At 39.7% G+C, this 25,862-nt stretch overlaps 1 protein-coding gene across 4 annotated transcripts in view; it reads left to right on the top strand.

Moving 5' to 3' along the window:
* Positions 1–25,566, top strand: part of Mllt3 (MLLT3 super elongation complex subunit) — a 254,022-nt gene extending 228,456 nt beyond the window's left edge. For all 4 annotated transcript variants that reach the window (XM_031377818.1, XM_031377820.1, XM_031377819.1 and 1 more), the window contains 6 exons: positions 6,318–6,393; positions 8,302–8,431; positions 11,113–11,212; positions 16,755–16,826; positions 18,139–18,210; positions 24,654–25,566. In XM_031377818.1, the coding sequence (XP_031233678.1) occupies positions 6,318–6,393; positions 8,302–8,431; positions 11,113–11,212; positions 16,755–16,826; positions 18,139–18,210; positions 24,654–24,785 (582 nt within the window). In that variant the 3' untranslated portion in view covers positions 24,786–25,566. The remainder of the gene's footprint in view (positions 1–6,317; positions 6,394–8,301; positions 8,432–11,112; positions 11,213–16,754; positions 16,827–18,138; positions 18,211–24,653) is intronic.
* Positions 25,567–25,862: the final 296 nt, after the last annotated feature.

The raw sequence follows: 25,862 nt of genomic DNA, 5'->3' as shown, positions 1-25,862 counted from the left end.
GAGTAAGTCATAGTAAAGGTTGTAGCTTCCAGTGGCCTTTTCTTAAGCTCATTGTGTTTTCAAAGAAAATGTTGTTAATGTGCTGTTTAAAACATTTATTCTATGATGTTATAAGATTTTGTACTGTAGAGTTAAGGAAATAAAGCAGATTACCCTTGAAGGCAAATAATGTTGTACTCTATTGTCTGACACATCCTCTTAACCAGGACCAGTGTCAAGAACATAGGAGCAGCTCAGAGTAGAAAGTTTCCTGCTACTAAGGTTCCCCAGGGACTCTTTTTTTTTAATTTATTTTTTATTAGGTATTTTCTTTATTTACATTTCCAATGATATCCCCTTTCCCAGTTTCCCTTCCGAAAAAAACAAAACCAAAACCAAAAACCTATTCCCTCCCCCTTCTCCTGCTCACTAACCTACCCTCTCCCACTTCTTGGCCCTGGCATTCCCCTACACTAAGGCATAGACCCTTCACAGGATAAAGGGCCTCTCTTCCCATTGATGACCAACTTGGCCATCCTCTGCTATACATATACTGCTGGAGCAATTAGCCTCACCATGTGTACTCTTTGGTTAGTGGTTTAGTTCCTGGGAACTCTGAGGGTACTAGTTAGTTCACATTGTTGTTCTTCCTAAGGGGCTGCAAACCCCTTCAGTTCCTTGGGTCCTTTCTCTAGCTCCTTCATTGGGGACCCTGTGCTCAGTCCAATAGATGGCTGTGAGCCTCTACTTCTGTATTAGTCAGGCACTGGCAGAGCCTCTCAGGAGACAGCTATATCAGGTTCCTGTCAGCCAGCACTTGCTCCCAGCCGGGACTCTTATGACTATTTATTGGGTAAACATGAGAAGTCATTGATTGCAGTACACTAAGTCCTGGAATAAAATGTTTGCTTTTACCACTCCTTTGCTTTGGGTGTGGGTCTTTAGATGTGTCTTGTAGATAGGGAGAAATTCTTTCACAGTGACACAGAAAACTTCCCTTGACACTAATGTTATATGTGTTCTGAGTGCTTCTTTAGTTAATCTTTTATCAGAGTTACAGTTGTAACAAAAAGAATAGTATATGAGAAACCTGAGCAGTTGGTTGTAACTTATGTAAACATCACTCCATGGTCACTTAATTTCACTGCTTCAGCATCATTGGTTAGAAGATATCTATTAAAAAAATGCCTTGCTATTTTTGTCCACTTGATCCTTTACCATAAAGTCTGTGGCTCATACAATAAATTTTGAAAGCTTAGAAGTGCAAAATTATGAAGCTGGGAAGGGCTTTCCTCTTGTCTTGCAGATACATGCCATCTTACTTGGGAAGAGAGGGGGGTGGGATCATGTTCAGCTGCTGCTTCTTTCAAGGATCCTAAACTCATCGTGAGGGCTCATAGTGGTGACATCACTATACCTACCAAAGGCTTTGTCTCCAAAAACTGTGACATTAGAATGAAAACTTTAGAAAGTCATGGGAAAGAACAGAGTTTAGTACCTGCCCTTCCTCATAGAAAGCAAATGAAGAAAAAAATGTGCCCCACTGCACAAAGCTATGTTAAGGAGTAACTAGTACTGGCCCAAAGTTATTTTCATATATCTCCCTGTAATAAGATTCTGATTCTCTTGAAAGCATTTTATTAAAAATTCTCATTTGTATCCCTTTTACAGGTCACTGTATTAATCTTCTTAACCTAAGTCATTTGTCATTTAATTTTTGCCTTTTCATTTACTGACATAGCTATCTGAAAGCATCATCTGGTCATATAACCAGTAAGATCCAGTTCACTCATCCAACTCGGAACACTATCGTGGCTCTTTAGGAATGGGTGTGATGACACTACTCTTTAAAATTAACCATATATTTGAAAAGTGGGTGTATAATTTTCAGCTTCTTATAGAGGAAGAACTACATGAGTTAATCTTTTTTATGTTAAGCTAAAGGTACATAATGTATAGGGTGCTTCATGGAAAGATAAACCTGATAAGATCTGAGTCTTCACTCAGTTGTCATGAAGGGAAATAATGCAGTGAAATAACACTTTTTTCTTTATTTAGCATTTATTTTCAGCATGGTCTTTCTGGGTATTTGTGCAATGAAGAAATTATTTTTATTGCAGGATATGAATTTTCTTTTGCTACATGTAGTAAAAGCTTTGTATAAAACACTGGAATGTATCTGAAGTAAGTTCTGGTTAGTTTGTATTTCCTTTTTGTTATTTAAAAACGTTTAATTAATTTTACTCTATTTCTTTTTTCTCTCTTCTCTCAAGGTAGATACATGTCCCCTACTTCCCTTTTCTAAGTCCTGATTGCTATAAAGATCGAAGTTGAAATTCTGCTCATAAATGTAGTTGTCCAAAAGGACAAAGAGAGTAACGTGTGTTTTCCAGGATAAAGTCTGTTTGTGCAAATCCCTCCTGTGCTCAGACTTAATTTCTAGGAGATATAAGCACACAGGTTTTCCTACTTGCCCTGGACATAGGCAGTCCTCTGTAGAGAACTATTACAGGATGATTTTGCATAGTCATTCAGTGTTGACGAGTATATTGCCCATCATGATAGGCCCGTTGTCTCATTAACTATACAGATAGGTCTTGTTTTAAGCAGTAGTGAAGGTTTTGGCCTCTTGCATATAAGTACGTATATAATGGCAACCAAATTTTAATTAGTCACCATTAGTGTTTGATAATCCAGGACATCAACACTTTTTTTTCCAGTGGGGAGAATTTTGAATTTGAAAAACTGGTATCAAATTATCCCACACAGGAAAGGATGGGGATGTCATTAGCTTCCTTATTTTTATTTTTTGGTATGTCACTCACAGATTCATGTGTACACAGATGAGCATACAGATTCAAGTCTGCCTTCAAGGGAGGCAGAGAGAGGGAGAGAGGGAGGGGGGGATGAATCTGATGTTGTATTTTGGGATCCTATAAAGCTTTTAATCTGTCCAGTTTTTATAATCAAATAATATTTTATATAATTACCTTTGATTTGTAGGGTTTTTGAGGGGCTGGCAAATGTGATTTCCTTAAAATATAAAAAATACTTAAAGTAGCCTTGATGAGATAGATGAGTGTACCTGTGCCTTCTGGTGGCAAAAGGATCAAGCTGAACTCTGTATAGTCAGTTGTGTTCAAGGTCTGTGAGGGTTAGTTTTTTCAGGTTAACATAAGCTAGAGACAACTGGAAAGAGGGAACCTCAATTGAGGGGTTTCCTCCATCAGATTGGCCTGTGGACACGTCTGTGGGAAATGTCATGATTGATGTGGGAAAGCCATTCCATTGTGGACCATGGCATCCCTGGCAAGCAGTCCTGGGTTGAATCAGAATGGTAGCTGGATAAGAACGTATGCCTGCAAACAGAGCAGCCAGTGAGCAGTGTTCAGCCATGCTCTCCGCTTCAGTCCCAGCCTCTTGGAAGTATAAGATGATAAGATAAAGTAAACTCTTTCCAAAGTTGCTTTTGGCCAATGTTTGATCACACCAGGAAGAAAAATCAGCCACCACATGAATGAAATTAATCGTGTTTTTATTGAGTAACAAACAGATTCTGTCACTGTACATTCTTGAAAAATCCACTGAGGAGAATATAGAAATGATCCCTATGGATAGATTAACACTTCTGTCTTTTTCATAATGTGTTTACTTTTTGTTTATGTATATATGTACACATACGCATGAACATACTAGTATACTACGATATGGAGGACAGAGGACAGCTTTTTCTCCCTTCAGCTAGCACCACCTTAGTTCTTGAGACAATCTCTTATTGTCATGGAACTTGCCAGATAGTCTAGACTGGTGAGCCAGTCTTAGGGATCTCTGTGTCTCTCTTCCCAATGCCTCAATTACAAACCCTGCTATCACGGCTGGCTGACTTTTATTCTTAGCAGATTTAAATTTTTCATTTTCATTTTGTGTATGTGTTTGTCTATCTGTATATGGGTATGCGTACATGAGTACAGGTGCTCACATAAGCCAGAGCACTGGATCCCTTGAAGCTGGAGTTACACACACACACACACACACACACACACACACACACAGAGAGAGAGAGAGAGAGAGAGAGAGAGAGAGAGAGAGAGAGAGAGAGAGAGAATTTTCTTAGTTATTTGCCTTTTTCACATAATTAGCAGTTGTGGAAATGTTAAGAATGTGTGTGGTTAAGATGCTAAAGGTTTGGTTTTTGGCATCTGCATAATACTTGAAATGGAAGGGTCAAGATTGTGGTGGGTAGCTGGGGAGATAGGTACTGTCTTCCCTAGGTTGGTTGATTGGTTTGTTTTGGGGACTATGTAATTGTGGTTGGCCTGGAACTCACTATGTAGACCAAGCTAGCCCCAAACTCATCTACCTGCTTCTTCCTCATACATGCTGGGATGTATGCATGCATCATGATATATACCTGCATGTGCCCTGACATCCAGCCCTGCCTTGTTACCCTGGTTAATGTCATTCTCAGTCAATAGTTTGACAGTATGATTCTTTAGATCCAGTGCAGTGTGTGCTGGTCAGGCAGTATGATAAGGGAACTTTTCTTTTGCTTCCAAATGGTTTCCAGGGCTATTAAAATAATACCATTTGCAGGCACTTTTCATGGCTGGAAAGAGCAATTTGGAGAGGGAATAGAATACTCCTTGGGCCCTGAGAGAATTGTGTTACAGATGGGCAGTATACCAAATATCCCTTCAGTTGTGTAGCTGGCCATTAGGCTCAACCACAGAAAAACCACCTAACAGAAGTGAAGAGTTCCTCACTCATGCATTTGCACCTGTAAACCAACTGTTTCGTGGCCTGCAAGGAGCGATGTGTAGGACACAGTATGATTCGCAAATAAATAATGCAGTGGTGAAGAGTCAGTGAGCCGCCTGCTTCTCATTAGAGGTCCTGTCTGGCTCTTTTCCTGCAGAATGAGCTAGATTGCTGACACCTGTTTTCCCATCCATCCTGAGGATGTAAAGTGTGCATCAGAAATGCCCAAAAGTGCTTCCTCATGCCCAGTCTAGGGAGCTTGGTGCTGCTACAGGAAGTGGGTGGGATGGGACTCCTTGGCTGGGAAGGGGATGAACTCAATGGTGGGAAACTGTTGTGCATACTCATCTGGGATCATTGTCTTCATTTAGTGGCTTCTGGTTGTGCCTGTACTTGTACTCCCACTTATACATTTAGCAAAGGAAAAAGAGCATGCTTCGTATACATGGGAACACCTTGCATACTTCTAAAATAATGTAACTGTATTTAAAAATATGAGGACATTAGAAATGGGTAGAAATAGTCCATTCTTATAACCAAACACATCACTTTTATTAAATTACTTAAGCATGACCTTAGTCTTAAGATACAGAACTCAAGTATATAGCTGGTGTGGCTGATGTCTTGCACATTTCTTTCCATGCATCTGATGTCAACAACCTTTAAGCATCATAAACTCTTTTGTAAAAACCGTTGAGCCAGTGGAGTAACTTCTGCCTTAAGTCCCAGCTAAGGATGGTCTGCAGTGTGCAGTGTACTATGCTGAGTATGGAGGAAATAAGAAGCATATGAGTTTTAAAGTACTGGATATCTACAGCTTATATAGGGAGAACACAGCATGAGGGCTATCTCAGAAGTACCCCAGCATACTAGGAAGAAGATGTAACCTGCTTTGTAAAGGTGTTAGTGGTTTAAGAAGGAAGAAAACTGAGTTCAGGTGTGTGGGATATAGGACTTGTTCTGGATTCGATCATGGAGAGTCAGAGAGTCATGTATGTGTGAGGCTGTTCCTCTACCAGTCCATAAGCTGTGAAATTAAAGGGTATGTCTCTTCTTAAAATAATGGCAACATTGTCTCCTGACTTGTCTGTGGGACTTCCATGTTATGAATATTGGCCTCTCTTTGTGAACTTGTGGAAAGTGGGGTTAGTTGGTTCATGGCCTTGGTCCAGAGTGAAATTAACTTGCTCATAAAGTGATTGAGCTAATGACCTTGGCCTCATTACTACTATGTTTGAACCAGTATACTCAATCAAGCCTTGTGGAAAGGACAGTGAATGTATCCCTTAGGAGGTCTGTAGAGGGGTTAGTAGGGTGAAGTCTCCCTTCACTTAGCACCCAGGGGTTTATCTTCTCATCCTTGACATTTTGTATGTTACTTTCATCTAATACAAATAAGGCTGTCAAAAAAAAAATGACATCATGACTCTCCTGTGTTAGTTTTTTAACAATGTGATATGTGTGGTCATTTTTCTTACATAGCATCAGACTTTTTGTAGAGGCATTTGAGGTTATTTTCATCTTACATGTGCTGTATCCCATAAATGTACTGATGATTTTCTTTTTTTTCTTCTCTGAAGTCAGAGCAACCCAGTCCTGCCAGCTCCAGCTCCAGCTCCAGCTCCAGCTTCACACCGTCCCAGACCAGGCAACAAGGTACCAACAGCTCCCAGGCCAGTGAGACATTTTCCCCGTAGAGCATCCTAATGAGCTGATTTATGCCATATCTTCTCCTGTTTTACTATTTGAAGGATAACTTGGCTTTTGTGAAGCTGTGATTATTTCCCCCAGGAATGTACTTGAATATCATTCTGCTATAGGAGGCCTGAGTCTAGAAAGTGCCCCCTTCTCAGACTCTCCCATCAGGTTTGCATTTCACGAGTGGATTATAGACACATCCCACTCCAGGGAGTTCCCAAAGGAAATACTCCAGTAAACCAACCTCAGAGGTGCTGGCATGAACCTCTGGACATTTCCTCACCTTTGGACACCCCTCATTTATTTTATTATTTATGTTTTAGTAGACCTTTTAAACGAAAGTACATTTACTATTTTTAAATACACATTTCTCTACTTATATTTATATGTTAACCAAAACTCTGCATACATTAAACTAGAACATTTAATGATGCCCATGTTTATTGTGTGTGTGAAATCTCCAAAAGTGGGCTCTGCTTTGTTTTTACACAATAGAACAGTGTCAGAGAGTAACTTGTTTTCTAGTATCATACTGAACATCACCATTCGTATTGACCACACCGAATTCTAAGTGGCCTTGTATGCTTTGAAAGAGGATTAAATTGTTGTGTGTATTTGGACTAAAGCTAAGCTTCCAAGAAAATATATAATAAAAGGCCATGATAGTTTTGGCTATTCAGAAGTCTTGTTTCATTAACTTTCAAAGAAATAAGCCTACTACAAAGGCAGAGGTCTGTGAGCTTGCGGGGAGTCCGGGCATGATTGAGAACGGAGTACTCAGTGACAGCTCACATAGCCAGTCCTAGCATAGATTAGATTTTGGTAATTGCTTAATCCAGAGTAAAAATACCCCTTTCTTGGTTATTTTTACAATCTTCTGTTAAGATTAAAATAGCTGTTCCATCATATACTAAGCAGTAAACTGAGGGGAAGTAACAGTAACGAGTGAGTGTGTGGTCAGTTTTGTCTGGTCCTAAATAAAATTAGTTACAGCTTCCCCACCTCCTCTCGTGTAATACCAGATACTTTCTGGATCTTCTGGGCACATGATTTATTACATAGTCTTATTTATGCTAATGCATGCTGATATTTTGCCAGGAATTTCTTAAAAAGTAAAATGAAAGTTGGCTACAAAACGCTGTGCTGCAACAAGATTTGTTGTCCAAGATCAATAGGAAAATGAGTGATAGAATGTTACAAGGTGGAGTCGAACGACTTTAGAACCTAAGCTCCACTGAAATGCTTGCTTGACCTGAAATTGACCTTGAAGTAAAAGGAGCAGCTAAACCTTAATAGATCAGACACTACCACACAAAGGCTGCATTGCCAAGAACCAGCTACAACCACAGCGATTTATTAGCCTCAACTTTTCAATACATGGATTAACTTAACAAAACATCCTGTTTACTAATAGATCTATTTTGTCTTTGCTTGTGATTTGGGATGGAAGGATAGGAGATAAAATTACACAGAAAAAGGAGATTCTTTTAAAAAAATTTTTTAGATTAACTTTATTTTCTGTGTAAGGGTGTTTTGCTTACCCATAAATCTGTGCACCTTGTGAATACCTAGTGCCTGAGGAAGTCCAAAGAGGATGTTAGAATTCCTGGAACTGGAGTTACAGAGTCATAAGCTACTGTGTGGGTGCTGGGAACCAAACTCATGTCCTCTGGAAGAGCAACAAGTGCTTTTAACCACCGAGTCCAGAAACCATCTTGACTGCAGTCAAAGTTGCAAAGTCTTAACTGTACAGGGTAATGACTGTTCTTAGCCAGAGGTCACGATTGCAGGCATTCCCAAGTGTCTAATATGATCAAGCATGTTTGAGTGTTTGTTTAATTTTCTGTGGTTCACATCATTGCTCAGGTCCTTTAAGGTCAATCATGAAAGATCTGCATTCTGATGACAACGAGGAGGAGTCTGATGAGGCAGAGGACAATGATAATGACTCTGAGATGGAAAGACCTGTAAATAGAGGAGGAAGCCGAAGTCGCAGGTAAGAGAGTCCCTGAAACAGAGCCACCTTGGTTCACTAGGTAAATCACAAAGGCACGAAACACTTCGGCAGCAAATGTATTGTAGCAAAGTCAGTTGAATGTTTGCCTGGTGGCCTTGAAGTGCTGGGTTTGATCCTCAGCACATTGCCTATAATCATAATATTTGGGAGGGAAAAACAGGAGGATCAGAAGTCTTAAGTCATCTTCAGCTATATATCAAGTTTGGGGCCAGCCTGGGTAACACGAAATCCCATCTCAAATGGGGGACGGTTATATTCCTCTGAAACGGGTATGTTTGTGTTCACTTTTACCACAAACCAGTTTTCCTTTTTCCTTAAAAGAAGAGAGGATTTCCCCCAAAACCTTCATAGGAAGAAGCCATATCAGACGTCTTTGCTATCTGCCATGTAGCAAATTCATCTGAAGAGTTGCTATCAACCTGTTGCCTTGAGATGGGGGTGTTCCACATGTGAAGAGACAGCATTTGCTGCCTGTAGATAGAACTACATAATTGGTTCTAGTGAATTATGTTGTGACCTAATTAAAACGAAATTCACCTGTGTGTGTTTTCCAGCAAATAAATTCCTGTTAAGTGTGCTGACAATTAGGTTCCTTAAGTAGCTTTAATGCTATGAGGCATAATTCTACATTAGAAGATGGTAATTCATGTCACTTAGAATTAATAGTCAACTTGAAATTGCTTTGAGGATTTTGTTTATCACTAGGAAAACAAATAGGCATGCACACTTTAATGTGTTATGAGGAGAAAATATGAATCTACTTGAACTTCAAATCCAATTACATTTATAATGTATTGAAATAAATCTTTCCCCACTATCTATTACTGTGTAGATGGTCCTGAAATGCCTAAGACAAAGGGAACCCAAGGGGAACAGACTGTGTGTTTCCTTTTTTTGTTTGTTTGTTTTTGTTTTTTCAAGACAGGGTTTCTCTGTGTAGCCCTGGCTGTCCTGGAGCTCACTCTGTAGACCAGGCTGGCCTTGAACTCAGAAATCTACCTGCCTCTGTGTCCCAAGTGCTGGGATTAAAGGCATGTGCCACCACTGCCCGGCTGATTGTGTTTTCTAATTGGCATTTCACTGTTATCCTTTGAGGCAAGCTGCCCATCCATAGAATGGAAACCCTATCAGATCCTGTAGTGACTCTGCCTTACAAAGCTAGACAGACTCAGGATATCTTCCTGTACCTTGGCTCCCGGTGCACCTGCCTACATTCCTTTTACAGAACCTTTATAGACTCTGCCATAGATGTTGTCTTCTTTGATCTGACAAGAGGGAAAGTAGTAGGTCAAAAGGATCTCAATAGGAGTTGAACCTTGGTGTTTAGGAACTAACTTGGCCAACTAAACCCAACCACTGGCTGCTCTCCAATTTAGTTTATTGAAAACACACACGCGCATACACCTCACACACACACACACACACACACACACACACACACACACACACACACATACTCACACATGCCCTATTTATGTAATTTTTCAAGTTGCTGATTTGCAGATCTTGTTAGCTCTTTGTTACCCACTTTCTACCCTGTCCAGAATCGGTATGGGATTAGATCACACATATTACTCATTTATCAGTTGTCTGGTGTGAATGTACATCAGGGACACGTCTTTGTTTTCCCACCTGACGTGTACTGTTAGCACGATGGGTCCATGTAACATTTGATCTTCAGAGCACTTGTGCAGTCTCAACTGTTTAATCAGTTTAAATACTCAGCCTTCCACTTCAGCCGAGCAGCATTTGAAAGCAGCGCTTCAACAGAACACTTCATTAATGTAATTTAGTTAAGAAAAACAAGTTCCATCAGTTTTTGCTAAAAGGACATCCCAACGTGTCCTTTTTGTTTCCTATCTTGTATCATATCTGTCTGAATGTATAATAAAGTGAGGATGTGATTGCCTATTCAGAGTGAAAGAAAAACGCTGCTGATTTCTATAGCATTTGCTATCTCTGAGGAGAATATTATATCAGGTTACTGTATAACCAGAGAGGGAGCAGATCCTGAAGTGCCTTCCTGAATGAGGGCATACATTCAGATGAGCCTTCAGATGGGCATACATTCAGATGAGCAAGAACCTTCTCTTCTCTAGCTAGGAAAGTTTCATTTTGTTCTAAGAAGAAAAAATAACTAGGGAGAAAGTCATATTTTTATTGTCTCTAGGTGCTAAGAGATAGTTTTTCTAAAACAGTAATGTATGAAACACAGTTTGTGTCCCGAGTGTCGCTCTAGTACATGACTGTATCTGTGTCTCAAAGTGGGCACCTCATTGAATTGCGACACAGTAGGAATGATGAGTGGTGCTTCTAGAATGGTAGGCTTCCCACAGAAGCTCAGGAGGTGGCTGAGCACTAGTCTTGGGTCACATTACCAGGCTTTCAATCCTTGAGCATCCATTTTACATATGCAACCAAAGTTGGAGACACATATGTCTAAGACCTGGTTTGTTCCATTGCAGAATTGGGAATACTGAAACACATGGGCAGTGGAATCATCTGAGGTGGTTCCAGATATAAGCAAATACCGACAGATGCCTGCAGTTGTGTGTTAAAACCAGACTTTCCATGCCAATGTTTGTGGTCCTTGCTTTTCATAATACTTGTCTGTCATCTGTCTGTGGCGGCGCGTGTAACTTTTCAGTGTCTCTTCGCAGGGTCAGCTTGAGTGATGGCAGTGACAGTGAAAGCAGCTCTGCCTCTTCCCCCCTCCATCATGAACCCCCGCCGCCATTATTGAAAACTAACAACAACCAGGTAAACTGGGCTTTGTACTCAGCAAGATTCTGTACAACTATACATGATCATTTTTACCCAGAAGATAAATGTTTTACCTCATGATTGTAAACTAAATTCCTTTTTATTGTAATCCAGTGGGAATCCACAACCTTAGTATTAGACACATGGTGGAAAGCACTTTTCTGTGTTTGTAAGATGAATGTGCTTCATGGGATAGAATTAATAGATACAGGAGGGCATGTTGCTCATCATTCCTAACTTCTGTGTACTTTATTGCTAAGCAGTAAATAGGTAACATGACAGGACATGATTTTTTTTTTTTTTTTTTGGATGAGCCTGCTTTGACTGGTGGAGAATGCCCTTTTATGTGCCCCAATGTCTTCATTAAGGAATGTTAGCCCCCTTCAGGTTATTGGAGGGGTGACCGTGTGTGTAAAGGCACTGCACAGCTTCTGCCTGGCACTCAGTGTCAGTGAATGTTTGTTTTACCTGCTCAGCCTCCGATTCTCTTTCAAGAGAAAATCACTCCTACTTGAGGGTGCACAGAATGATTAACAAAATAGAGAAAAGTGATTATCAACATGCTACAAGTTGAGCTAAAAGAGAACTTATTAATTTGATAGTCAACTCAGAATATAAATATTTGGATAAGGTCTAAACAGAATTCTGAAAGCCATGATAAAGAGCTTGTATTAAATGAGTGAGATTGGGACTCACAATTACTAAATATTATTATTATTACTTAAATAAACCTAAAAATATTATTTACTAAAATAAACCTTTTGCAAATATCATAAATATTATAAAAGTCCCATTGTGCATTGAGTTGATACTCATTACAATAAGTTATTCTTATCTTTGTATGTAGATAGATTTCCTATGACCTCTATAATAATTGTTTAATTCAAGTTGTCATGTAAATATTAACATGAAAATTAAAGTTATATTTTCTAAAATTATTCCATTTCATAAGTGTCCTGCTATTTAAGATATCTTGCCCCTGAATTAGTGATCTTTGTTTTTTAGTTGGAAAATGCTGTATTACAGTTGTGAGGGTATTCTCTTTCTTGTGTTTTGTATAAAGAAGCAATACTCACTTAAAATTTAGAATTCATCACTTATAAAGTTCATCTGCAGCATAAATCCTCCAACGTTGGATAGGAGCAGCACCTGCAGTGTTGCAGCTTAGCTGTTGCCCATGGCCTACATAGGACTGGAGCCCAGCTTCTTCATTCTCAGCCTGGCTTTGCTGTTAAAGCCTGTCCCATCTCAGTATCCAGCCATGCTGTTGATCAGCCATCTTGCTTTGTAGCATGGCTGCCTTCTACCACAAGCCAAGAAAAGTTCAAGAGGAAAAAGATAGAATTAAGACCTTGATATATTTTATATCAAATCTAACCTTACAAAGGCATTGTTTCTGCTTCCAGGGGACAGAATATCAGAATTAGGATTCATGAAGTAAGAATGTCAAGATGTAGGCACAGTGGGCACACCTGTGTGCTCTCTCTAGTCATCTTTAGCATGTCTTCCAGGCACTGTGATCTGATGGATTGCCATGCAAACATGGCTCTGACAAGCTCTGATCTTGCCCTTCCTGAATGGATGGGCAAGCTGAATGACTTTGGTTCTTGGGAAAAGTGTTTTGTCAAAATTATTACCTGTCTAGCAAACCAAATCCAAACCAAATAGTATCATCTATCTGAAAGGGTAAAATGTGCTTTCTCTCATTAAACAGTATACTACTATTTTCTTGGAAGAGTTTATTTAATACATGTATCTTCTCACATGTATATCATCCTGCCAGTAATATTCAGTTGTGTGCTACTTTCTCAGTGTACCTATGAGCATAAGAACAAAGTACATCTGCTTTTAGTACTAGCTAGCCTGGAATAGGCCATTATGTACAACTGCTATGTGTAATGCCTCATACCTATGTCTTGAAGCTTAGAGAAAGAAAGGGATTTTGAAACATTATTCAGGGATGATTTTTAACCCCAAATTGCCTGCTGTGGAGTTAGGCATGATATGATCCCTTTAAGTCAGTGTTCAAAGACATAAAAAATTATTTACTAGTATTGCTATACTATGGAGTGTGACCACCAAACTCCAATTGGTACTTAAATTTCATCCTGGAATGTTTTTAGTATTGTAGCTGAATGTGGAAAGGAGGTACACTAGAGAGCTCATATGTGCAAGTGTGGGGTGGGACAGTGGTCTCCAAATCTTCAGATAAACTACAAAGGATGAAGAAGAGAGGAAAGGCCTGATTATTTAATCCCCGAGTTTTATTCTCATTTATACCCATTAACTATTCTATTAGTTAGCTTTATATTGCTGTGGCAAAATAAGGCCCCTCCTAAAAAGTAAACAAACAATTGTAAAGTAGAAAGGTGTATTTTTGCTCACTGTTTCAGAGGTCTTGGCCCAGGGTCACCTGACTTTGTTGTTCGGGGCAACATGGTGGAATTTGTGTGGTGAATCCACATAAACAGGGAACAGTGTGAAAATGTTTGACATGGGCATGAAAATAAGATAGGACCTCCAGGGACCCACTGCCTTCAACCAGATGCATTGTCTAAATGCCTATCAATGGACCTATCTGTTGATTAAGACAGACCCCTTATGAGATAGTCACTTTGTCAAATCTCCACCTTTGAAACATTCTGTAGTAAGAATCAAGCCTTTGCCACAAACGCCTTTGCAGAACATTCTAAGTTCCAAGCCATAAAATTGCCTTTTCCATACTTGAGACTTTGAGTAGTTTTAGATACCACAGAACTCTCTGCTGCCCCATCTCCCATCCCCCATGGTCTAAGGAGTGGATAAAGTGCTAATTGAGTCAAGTATTTTCTAACTACTGAAGAAAGAACACAGAGCCACATGTCAGCAAAGCAAAGAAGTTAATAGAAGTGTCATTAGGAGTTATTAATAGTGGCTAACATAGGAAATGTGCCAGTAGATAGTCCATCTGCTACATGATTGACTTGTCATTTCTCCCAAAGGGGTCCAGAAAAACACAGTTTGAAAAGTTTTGATTCCCAAGCCATATCCTCAGATGAAGTATGAAGTACTACTAATTGTGATTGTTCTATTGTAGAGATTACCATGTCTGTTGGTAGTTTAATTCAGTGTTTGGGATGGCTGTTTTCCTCTGCTAGATTTACTGGTAAATAACAAAGTTTTACCATCATTTAATTAAAGAATGCTCCCCCCACCCCAAACAAAATGCATAAATTACAAATATACAAACAAACTAAACAAACCTCTGTGTTTTTAGCCTAGTGTAGGATGGGGAGGGGAGATGTAAAGATTCCAGGGAAGAAGTGGTCCACTCAATTCAGCCAATATTCAGAATATCATAAATCACCTATCTGCCTGCTAGGCATGGGTGAAATTCAAAAGAGTCTAGCCAGTTAAACTGGTTTGAAATAAGCCTGCGGAAGACAAGGTGTTGTACTTCTATATTCTGGATTCAGTCCCTGAAGATAAGAAATGATCATAAATAAAGCAATTGTCTTCAGTATGGCTCTGCTCTCTCAGAATGAGGTTTTGACAAAGCTGTTTATTTTGGAGCAAGGAGAGATCAAAGAGGGAAGATTAACTGAGCCCTCTCTGGGCAGCCACTCAGTAACTTGAGGCGGGTCACTGACACCCGGGGCTTTTGTTCCTGCTACTACAGCCTCAAAAGAAAGAAACTAGGATTTCAATGTATTTTGGCCTTCTGTGCTGTAGCACTTTCGGAATGTATAGGGTTGGACTTAAGCAGCCCAAATGTTCTACCTATTTTCTGCTTTGAAGAGAGGTTGTGGGATTGTCTGAACCTAACTTGTAAAGTTCCTTTGCAAATATAGCATCTCCAGACACTTGGGGGAGAAGAAATGGGGGATGGGGCCGTGGGAGGGGCAGATGTGATGGGAACAAATCCGGTTCTCTGAAGCACAAGGCAAATCTTTAGGGATGCTTTCTCCTCCCTCCCTCAAATCTCAGCCGATTGTCTCTGTGTGGCCCAGCCCCGCTCCGCTGGCCAGGAGTGCCATCTACTGACCTACTTACTCCGGGTCTCTGCACTGGTTTTCCCCTCGAGGTCTCATTTCCAGCAACAATAAAGAGAAGGAAATTGCAAATGCAGTGGAGATTTTTAGCATATTAAAAATGATTGCCTTGCCTATGTTATTTGGTGATTTTCTTCTGATGCCAGAAGGGTAGTATTTTAAGTTCGCCTGACCAAATCAGTCATTTGCTTATTTTGATGTTAAAAATGAAGTCTTAAATGTGAGTCTCAGGGAAGACTGTTAGAATGCATATTACTGATGCATTATTTTCAGTTCAAGGAGAAATATTTTATTTAGGAGTGTTCATTTATGCCAGGGTACCATGGCCCTAATTATCACCAAATAGAAAACTTACTTATTAGTAGCATAAAATTTTGTAGCTGGATGGGAATACAGATGTTATCTTTTTTGTCTCTCTCATTCATCTTGGAGGCCCTAAGATGTTAAATGATATGCAAGTTATCAGTCCCATACTCTTGTCATCATGAATTAAAGGTGAACACACTCTTGAGATCTTTTGTATGCTATATAGTAGATAGGAGACTGTCTGTAGATTGAATTAGGGCAGGAAACAGTATGGGGAAGAGTAAAAGGAATATGGGGCTTTTAAGAACATACTTAGCATTTTCCTCTTTGATATTAGATTCTGATTATGGGATTTAGGCTATAATGAGAGAGTATAAATTGCTTTTTATGTTTATGCACATTTGTAAGCACTCATCATTAATAAATCAGTTATCCTCAGCCTCTTCAAGCCAGGGGCTATTTAAAAATATTCCTCCCAGAACCTTCAGTTTTGAAGATCGTGTGTAATAAGTCAGTTGCATTTAATAAATAGTAGTATACTCTGTTAATTATGAGCATAGCTCCCCACCCAAGCATCTGAACAGTTTGTGAAACTACTGCACATGATCTGAATCACAGTTGACCCATTGGCATTGTATCGTACATAACCATATCATCTCTTCAACCATAACTGTTTCTGCCATCAAAGGATCCCACACTGTAACTAACTGATGGCCACCTTTACTCCCAAAGCTGTGTCAGCTTGGTGGAGTGAGCTCCTGGCATCTGAAAGGCAGATGTTCCAGAGGGCAAGGCTTCTTTTATCATCCCTGGCCAACCAAGCACTAGGACTCAGGCTGAAGCTGCAGAATAAGCAGGAAAGAAGTCCGCCAGCCGGGACTGCAATCTCAAAATAACTCAGCTGCTGTGCGTGTGTGAGTGCTGTCAAGAAAGCAAAGCACCCTGGGATGCTTAGATCCCTGTCCTTATCATCAACAGTTTCCTGAGCTTTTCTGCCCTGACTCAGCATTTAATATACCATTTTATTTTCAGAGGCGGAGGGAGGGTGGGGAGGGGTAAACAAGATTAGAAAGAAGAAAAATGTATAGTGAAATGCTATTTGTGAAGCAGTGTTATTGTGCATCTTGAGTGCCTGTTTATGTGGGTAGCTAGCTAGAAGGTGCTTGAAATGAAACTTACTAGTGTTTTCTTTGATTCCCTAGATTCTTGAAGTGAAAAGCCCAATAAAACAAAGCAAATCAGATAAGCAAATAAAGAATGGTGAATGTGACAAGGTAGGTTTCCAGGTCATTCCTGGGAGTACTGGAGCCTGGCGTGTCTTGCTTCTCTGTGTTCCCCTCAGTCATTATTGTTGGCCCTCTTCCCATATCCACCAGAAGTATCCAAGGCTCCCAAGTGAATACTTTATCCATGTGCTTTATAGTTCCTTTCTCCCTGTCTTGCTTTTTTTTTTTTTTTTTTTTTTTTTTAATCTTCAGTCTTAAGCATAGCCTTATGTTACCATTTGTCATGATTCCCACATGACCAATGAACTTCAGGCATATCACATTGGGATATAGGAAGTTCGTAGCAGAGGGGGTAGATCAGTTCACACACATACATAGATAAGATACCTAACCCCTATGCAGTGAGCTTTCTCAATGTACATATGATGTATATAAACTCTGACTTCAAGACTTAGAGAAATGTCAGTCACCTGTTATGGGTGGGATTTAACAAGTCAGTAATTTCCCCCTTTGCCTTTTACCAAAGTTGTCTCTGAGGCATACAGGCAGTGAGCTAACATGAACTCCTGAGCTGCCCTTGTAGGAGAGCTGTCAGAACATAGAACTGATTCGTAGTGATTTCTGCATTTCATAAAATATCCCATACTTTAGTCATTTACTGGCATCATTTGGAATACTTGAGAACTTTTTTTATCCCTCTTATTAAGAATTTTTCCTAACATAATATGCTCCAATACTTCCATGTTCAAACTTAGGTGTTTTTCTTTGTCTAAATTTTTCTGAGATTAAAGAATTAAAAATAAAATAAAAATAGCCTCTGCTATCATTAGATTAAACCAACGGTGTAGCCTTGGATTTCCTGCATTCTTTGCAGAGTCCTTGTTGTGGGAGACTGAGTCTGCTCACTTGAATTTGCTGAGAGCAAATACGCTCAAGACTTTCCCTCCCTCATTCTAAGGCAGGTTTGATAAAGGTCAAAACTAGGATTAGAAACATCACCTCAGTACCCTTTAAGCATTAAGCCTAGGACAAAGTCTGCACCAATAATCTATTTTTTTTTTTTAAGATTAATTTTATCTTAAAGTTTGTGTACATGTGTGTGTGTGTGTGTGTATGTGTGTCTATGTATGGGTAATGTACATGTAAGTGCATGTGCCTATGGAGGTCAGAAATGGGTATTGGATTGCCTGGAGCTGGAGTTACAGGCAATTGTGACCTACCTGATTCGAGTGCTGGGAACTGAATTTGGGTCCTCTGCAAGAGCAGTACATGATCTTACCTGCCAAGCTGTCCCTGCATGTGTGTTCTTATCAATTGCTTTTTAAAGTTTTGTTCTTTGGGGAACACCCTTCTCTTTCAGGCATACCTAGATGAGTTGGTAGAACTCCACAGAAGGTTAATGACACTGAGGGAAAGACACATTCTACAACAGGTGAGAAGTGCTTTTGGGCACACCCCTACCCCCAAACCTCAAGGCCTTGTTTGTCCTGGGGAGTGTGGCAGCTCTTGGAGGCTACTGCAGCCTCACACCTTCAGAATGGACACTGTGCCTGCAGGGATATCTGGGGAGGACTTAACTATCTGAGGCTACCCGGGTGCCTTCTGGGGCTTTCATCCGCACTCATGGAGTGTGATCAGACACAGTGCTTCTTCCTACCAGTCCGTGGTATGTGTGCTGAGAGGAGGGTCGGGGTGTAGAAGCTTTGGAGGCTTCTGGTTTCATGGGAAAACAGTGATAAGAATGTGAGCCAAGTCTTATAAACATTTGTGATTCAATTTGGTAACCTTTCACCAGCGCTATTCTACGGAAAATAAATATATATATATTTTTATTTCCCTTATCTTGTACAACGTACATTGTATTATCCTGGACTCAGTTGTGGAATGCTCATAGCATGAGGAAACTTCTATTAGTACAGTGTGATGCTGTGAGAAGATAAGAGGGGTGGCTTTTAGTTTTTGTACAAGCACAGTCCGTGCTTTTATTCCTTTAACCATGGCTATTGATAAGGTAATTTTTCTTTAACATGGGGGGAGGCAGTGTGTTCCAGATTCCATAGTAGATTTGTGGGTTCCTTCTCTTTAATATTTTTACTAATTTAAAATGACTTGAAATTAGTACCTAATCTACTTCAATAGTATAGGAAATATTTTTTTAAAAAATGTTGATAGCTGATGGTTGCATTTATATTCTGTGTACATCTCTGCTTCAGTCTATAAATATTTTCAAATTTTCAACTGCTCCTGTTGATCTAATAATCTTTTAACCCTTGTGGAATTTTAAATAAATATACTTTGTCTGTAGATCTCTCAATTGTAAATAAGTTCTATGTTTTGCATAGATGGGGGAACTGGGTTTGAGTGGCTTTAACTAAGGCATGCCTAGCACTTTACTAGTAGTCTTCCCATTCATCTCTCACATTGCTAGACTTAGGCACCCTATAAATACCAAATTGCACTCAATTCCATCAGATGGAGGCATATTTGCATATTACCTACCTATGCGTATCTTCCCATTATTCTAGTCATTTCTGGGTTACTTATTTTTTAATATTAATTTATTTATGTATTTTATATATACATATATATGTATATATATATACATTTATATATATATATATGTATTTTATATATAGTATTCATGCACATCAGAAGAGGGCATCAGATCCCATTACAGATGATTGTGAGCCACCATATGTTTGCTGGGAATTGAACTCAGGACCTCTGGAAGAACAACTAGTGCTCTTAGCCGCTGAGCCATCTCTCCAGCCCATCTGGGTTACTTTTTTATGCCTAATACAATGCAAATGCCATGAAAATCATTATTATCCTGTATTTTATGGGAAGGAACGACAAATTCAATATGGATACATTGGGATCACATTGTACAGCAGCATAGTGACACCACAGTTCAGCCACCTGGCATCAGCAGACAGGGTATGTCTTTAGTACAGTGTAGTCCTTCAGATTGCAGACCCCCAAAAAGGGATAGGAACTCCACAGGAAGACCAACAGAGTCAGCTAACCTGGACCCTTGGGGCTCTCTGAGTCAGAACCACCAACCAAAGAACACACACAGGCTGGACCTAGGCTTCCCTATACAAAGGTAGAAGATGTGCAACTTGATCTTCATGTGGATCCCAAACAACTAGAGCTGTCCTGAAGGCCGTTGCCTGTCTGTGGGAGATGTTCTTCTAGCTGGGCTGCCTTGTCTGGCCTCAGTGGAAGAGGAAGTGCCTAGTCTCACAGAGACTGAAGTGCCAGGGTCTAAGGATACCCAGGGACCCCTACCCACTCAGAGGAGAAGGAGAGGAATGGAGGAGGAATTGTGGGAGGGGTTGACTGGGAGGGGGGCAGTGAGCAGGATGTAAAGTGAATAAATTTTTTTTTAAATTAAATTTAATAAAAGAATGGAGTCCTTCAGAAGTTAGTGGTATGCTTTCAGGACTTGTGGGCTATTTGGCTGAAATAAAGCATGCTAATGTTGTGTTTCTGATGTTCTGGCATCATGAGTCCTGAGAAGGCATGTGTATCTTTACAGAGCTTTCACTTAATTTAGGACATTAGTGCATGCTCTAATAACTGAAGCCATTAGTGCTGTTCCTGTCAGTGAATAGGACCAAACTCTCCCAGATGCCTTTACCTTGGCCGCTGCTCTAGGTCTCCGTTGGCATCTACCTTGATATGTTCTCATAAACCCAACAAAGACACACAGCGGTCTTCAGTTAGCTCCATTAGCTCCTCTTAGATCTTTGTGTGTGTGCTATAGGCAGGGTGAGACCTGGTGTCAGCGGAGATGGAAGGTGACATGTGAGTACTGGAAACCCTTACTCTACTGCAGTAGGTTCCCTAGTGGTCAGAAGCTTTGGTTTGATTTAAAATTAAGTGACTTTCTTCTACAGACAATTCTTTATCATCTCCTTTTCAATTTATTGCTAAGTAGCATGCAAGTAACTGTATAGAGAAATACAGTTAAACTATATTTTATAGTTTACATATTATATATAATATACTTTTATATATTATATATAGAAAACTATTTTCCTGAAAGAGTGAGTTCCCTGACATTCAAAACAATAATAATACAAATAAAATAGACTGCTGGGCTTCACTCCTAGAGCCCTCCATTATGGTTCTAGTCACTTCAGCAAGTTGGCTTCATCTGTTCTCCCACCTTCTTCTTTCTGTCTGAAAATTTTAATTATTAAAAACAAATTCACTTAAGCCTTTCTGGGTTTTTCTCCCTGCATTTTTATTGCTTAATTTGTTTTACTGGAGCGAAGTGGCTGGCATTCATGGAGGCCGTAGGGAGATGCACCAAGTCTGAGAGTTGTGTGCTATGTACTTCCCCTTAAAGGCAATTAAGGGCACATTTCTGTTAATATGGTAACTGTAGCCACAATGCCTTGATCCCTTGATCCCAAGTGGTAGTTGCATCTTACTTGATCCTCTGACAGCCTGGCACCTGTGTTCTTAAACCCGGTCTTCCAGTTGAGGATGCGGTGATGTTCCCATGGTGTTCATGTAGTGAGCAGTAAGATCTCGAAAAGCCTCCTAGTGATTCAGGCTCTCCTAGTGGTCCATCATTTACCTACTGTCCAATTAGGTGTAAAAACCCTGGACTACTTAGCAATTGCCTTCATTGTATAAATTTCTAATTACAGTGGCTCAGAGGAACCTTTTTTTTCCTGTTCTGGTCTGATTATTATTATTTTGAGACAGAATCTTGCCATGTAACCCTGCTGGGCCTTAAACTTGCAATCCCCCTGCCCCTAGTCTCTTGTGAGTTGGAATGACAAGTGTGTACCACAATACCCAATTTCCTATACCAAAGTCTACAAGTTCTCACTGGGTTCATATTTTTCCTGCATAATATAAGAAAAAAGATAGCTTACTCAGGAAAGAATTCTTTTTTTATTAGATATTTTCTTTATTTACATTTCAAATGATATCCCCTTTCCTGGTTTCCCCTCCAAAAAAAAAATTCTATTCCCTACCCCCTCCCACTGTTCACCAACCTACCCTCTCCCACTTCCTGGCCCTGGCATTCCCCTACACTGGGGCATAGAACCTTCACAAGACCAAGGTCCTCTCCTCCCATTGATGACCAACTAGGCTATCCTCTGCTACATATGCAGCTGGAGCCATGAGTCCCACCATGTGTACTCTTTGGTTGGTGGACAATCCAGAGACTGCCCCACCTGGGAATCCTTCCCATGTACAGTCACCAAACCCAGGAAAGAATTCTTTATTCAACCAGCTAATCCTTGTATATATTGAATATCTAACTTCCAGGAAAGGTTTGTATGTATGGAAATAGCTGTTTTTGTCTCTGTATGTGTGCATATGTGTGGTAAAATTTTCAAAGTTCTAAACTATCAACTTATAAAACAAATACATGTTCATTTAAGGTCCTTTGTGTTAATAGGTAGCTTTCTTGTTTATTTGTTTGTTTGTTTGTTTGTTTGTTGGGTGTTCATAGAAATAACTACGGTTTAGGGTTTTTTTTGTTTTGTTTTTATTTTTGTTTTTTGTTTGTTTGTTTGTTTGTTTGTTTTTGCTTGGGATAGAATCTCAGTCCCATATCCCAGGCTGGCTTTGGACATAGAATACTTGTGCCTTAGCCTCCTTGAGTGCTGAGATTATACCATTAGCTGCCATGTCTAACTAATAATAAGATTTTGTTTACTCTTATATAAGTGATGTACTTTAACAATAAGTGGGCACATCACTCCTAATGATCTGATATATGTAACAGAAGCCTTAGTCCAGCAACACAACCGAGTAAGACACTGTCCCCTGCTTCATCCTCAACACCTACAGTAGACCTGGAGCCAAGTAATCAGGCTCTGTGTAAGAAGTTAAGAAATGCCAGCAAGAGTGTAGACTGTCTTCTGCCTTTTTCATCTACTCATCTTTTAAAAGAAAGGTAGCTACTATGCTCTCAAACAGGGATCTTCATTACAAATAAGAAAGACAGAAGATCAAAACCATATGCCCATTGTCCATGACCATGTCAAGAATATTCTTAAAAGCCTAGTGACTTCTGGCAAGTAGATAGTAGTGCCTGCCAAGGGCTACCAGTGGCTCTAAGGAGACAGGCATTCTATCTGGGCATGTTGCCATTGTCTGGAAATTAGTAATTTTTAGAAAGAGGTAAATGCATGTTAGGTCCTGAGTTCACAGCATCTGTCATGGTTCCACAAGCAGAGTGACTTATTTTCTTACTAAAGCCAGAGTTTTACCTCCCAAAAATAATAGTAGGGCTCAGATGAGACAGTCAGAGCTCAATCTAGAATTGGGCAATTAACTGGACTGAGGTGTGTGTGTGTTTGTGTCTGTGTGCCTGTGTCTATGTGTCTGTATCTGGGAGCCTGTTTTTATGACCCACAGGGACTCATTCATAAATGCCCTTAGAATAGTAGTTCTTTGAAAAGAAGGTCAAAAGTTTTAATTCTACAGTTTGCCAACTTAATGTTAAGTAATTTAAAACTTAACTGAAAAAGTCACAGGCTAGATAATTATAATCTTTTAAAAAAGACAATTAAACTAAAGAAAATCAAAGAGAGTGGATGTTGCCAAGTGAACCCCCTGAGAAAAAACCTGTCCCCTTGCTCTGTCCCCCCTCTCTCCCAGAGCTTGCAAAATGAGCCCCCATTCCTTTTCCTATATAGCATGCTAATTTAGCAAGCATGCACCCAAACACAGCGTCCATTTCTAATTACATTACTACTAACTTAATGCTTTATGTGCTAGTGGAATCCCTGACACCCATGGCATGATTATCAGTGCTGAACTATAGAAGTGTGTTCTCTCGACAGCAGTACCCCTGGCCCCTCAGCCAGCAAACATGTTACCATTGTAAGCTGGAATCAATACAATAAGAAATGAAGTGTAACTGCTTTACATATAGAGTAAAGCATTGATTCCTCATGTAGGTAAAGTTTATTATCCTCCATTATTCAATAGCATTCCTTGAACACTACAGAAAGCATTACATCTATGTTCTTATGTAACACATACAGTGCAGTGAATTTTTACAAAATTCAGTTTGTAAAGCTGTTCCCAAATTTAACAGCATAATGCTTTAAATCGGGAAGGGAAGCATAGTTAGCTGCTGGGTCTGCTCTATGTATTCCTGTATTTTCTAAATGTTTCGTAATTATATAATAAGAACATTGAATTTTTTTAACATTCAATTTTATTTTATGTATACAAGTGTTTTGCTGGCATCAGTGTGTGAGTGTAGTGTTGTATGTTCACAGCGGTTGCCTGCAGAGGTCAGAAGAGAGTATTGGAACCCCTGGATCTGGAGTTACAGATGTTTGTGAGCCACCATGTGGGTGCTGGGAGCTAGTGCTCTTCACCACTGAGTCATCTCTCCAGTTCCTGGAACAGACACACACACACACACACACACACACACTCACACACTCACACATACACACACACTCACACACTCACACATACGTACATACATACATATACACATTCAATTCATGTGCTCTTTTTTAGGAAGAATTTATTTCTAGCTGGGGATTTTCTTACATAGAAATATAATCATAGTCTTGTAAGTCAGGGACTAATTGCTAAAAAAAGGTCTTGAACTGTTTTCTTTCACTAACCATCCTAGTAAAATGTTCTGTTGTGATGTGAATGGGTTATTGAGCATGAAAAGTCAGACCAGGTGGTCCTTTAAGACTTAATATATCTTTGACTTACATATTGCCTAGCAGATAATTCAGAAATAGGGTTACCTGTTGTGATTAATAAGAATGATTATCGCTTGTTTCCATGTGTGAGTCCCTCCTTTACCTCCTCTTTGCCGTTTGATGTCTGTTGCTTACTGCTCAAACCTTTTCTTTACTTCTTTAGATCGTGAACCTTATAGAGGAAACTGGACACTTTCATATTACAAATACAACATTTGATTTTGATCTTTGCTCGCTGGACAAAACTACAGTCCGTAAATTACAGAGTTACCTGGAAACATCTGGAACATCCTGAGGACACAACAACTGGATGCATCAAAAACTATTTTTTTTTTTTTTTGGTCGTGATTTTTTGTTGTTGTTGTTGTTTATATGAAAACACTCAGAATGATACAACCAAAAGGGAAAAAAATAAAAATGAAACAACCTTCAGCTTTATTTTTCTTTAAAGCCAGTCATCATCTCTTGATAAAGGAGAGGTTACCTAAACCAGCCTCAGCGGACACTCCTCTGCAAGGAAATCCCCAGGAAGAATTACCTGGATAGCCTTGAAATCAAGCAGATACAACACAAGAAAATTTAAAGAATGTGTATGGTACCGTGGATGTTTCTGTGGTGGTTCATTCCACAGGACGAATGCATATTCAACACACTGCCTTATTACATAACTGATCTATTTATTACCACATACAGATAAAGTTGTGAGGGAATGACACCACCAGACGTCCTAAGTACTCGGTCCCGCGGATGCTCTTTCAATGCAGCGCCCTTGCCGTCCCAAGCCCAGTGACCTTATTCGTATACTGTGCCACTTTCCACCAACTCTTCCCACGTCCTTTAACTTGTTGCAGTCTATGGTTTCCACCTTTGTTTTCCCAGTTCCAGGACATAGTTACCAACTGGGGGGACCAAATAGCCACCTTGATTTTCTTCCTTGTGGTCTTCTTTCCTAAAGGTTGAGGCCCAGTCCTTGGCTGTACCCATGTAATGATCTTGGACATGGTAGATGTACCAAATAGGATCATTCGAATTGCTGTCTAGCCTTAGTCAATAAACCTGTAGGACTTTGAACAAAAGCATTCCCGTGATGTCCACAGCCCAGCAGTGCCGAGCTGTCACCAACACTCGTGTCTCTATTTTACTGTTGCAATATTAGGTGAATATGGAGGTAAAGGCATTCCACAGACTCAGCATCTTAAAAGGAATTCTGGTCCTGTTTTCTAAAACAGCAGTGTAGACATTCTTAATTTAATTTGGATCTATTTATTACTGAGCATTTTACTTGTCTCCAGCAACTGGTGTGGTACTCATTTCTTCTTAAAAACAAAACAAAAACAGGAATCAGAATTTTTTTCTTTGTTTTTTTTTTTTT

This window comes from Mastomys coucha, unplaced genomic scaffold, assembly GCF_008632895.1.
Source record: "Mastomys coucha isolate ucsf_1 unplaced genomic scaffold, UCSF_Mcou_1 pScaffold18, whole genome shotgun sequence".
Lineage (NCBI taxonomy): Eukaryota > Metazoa > Chordata > Mammalia > Rodentia > Muridae > Mastomys > Mastomys coucha.
The sequence above is the reverse complement of the archived record's forward strand: the minus strand, read 5'-3'. Positions and strand labels throughout refer to the sequence as shown.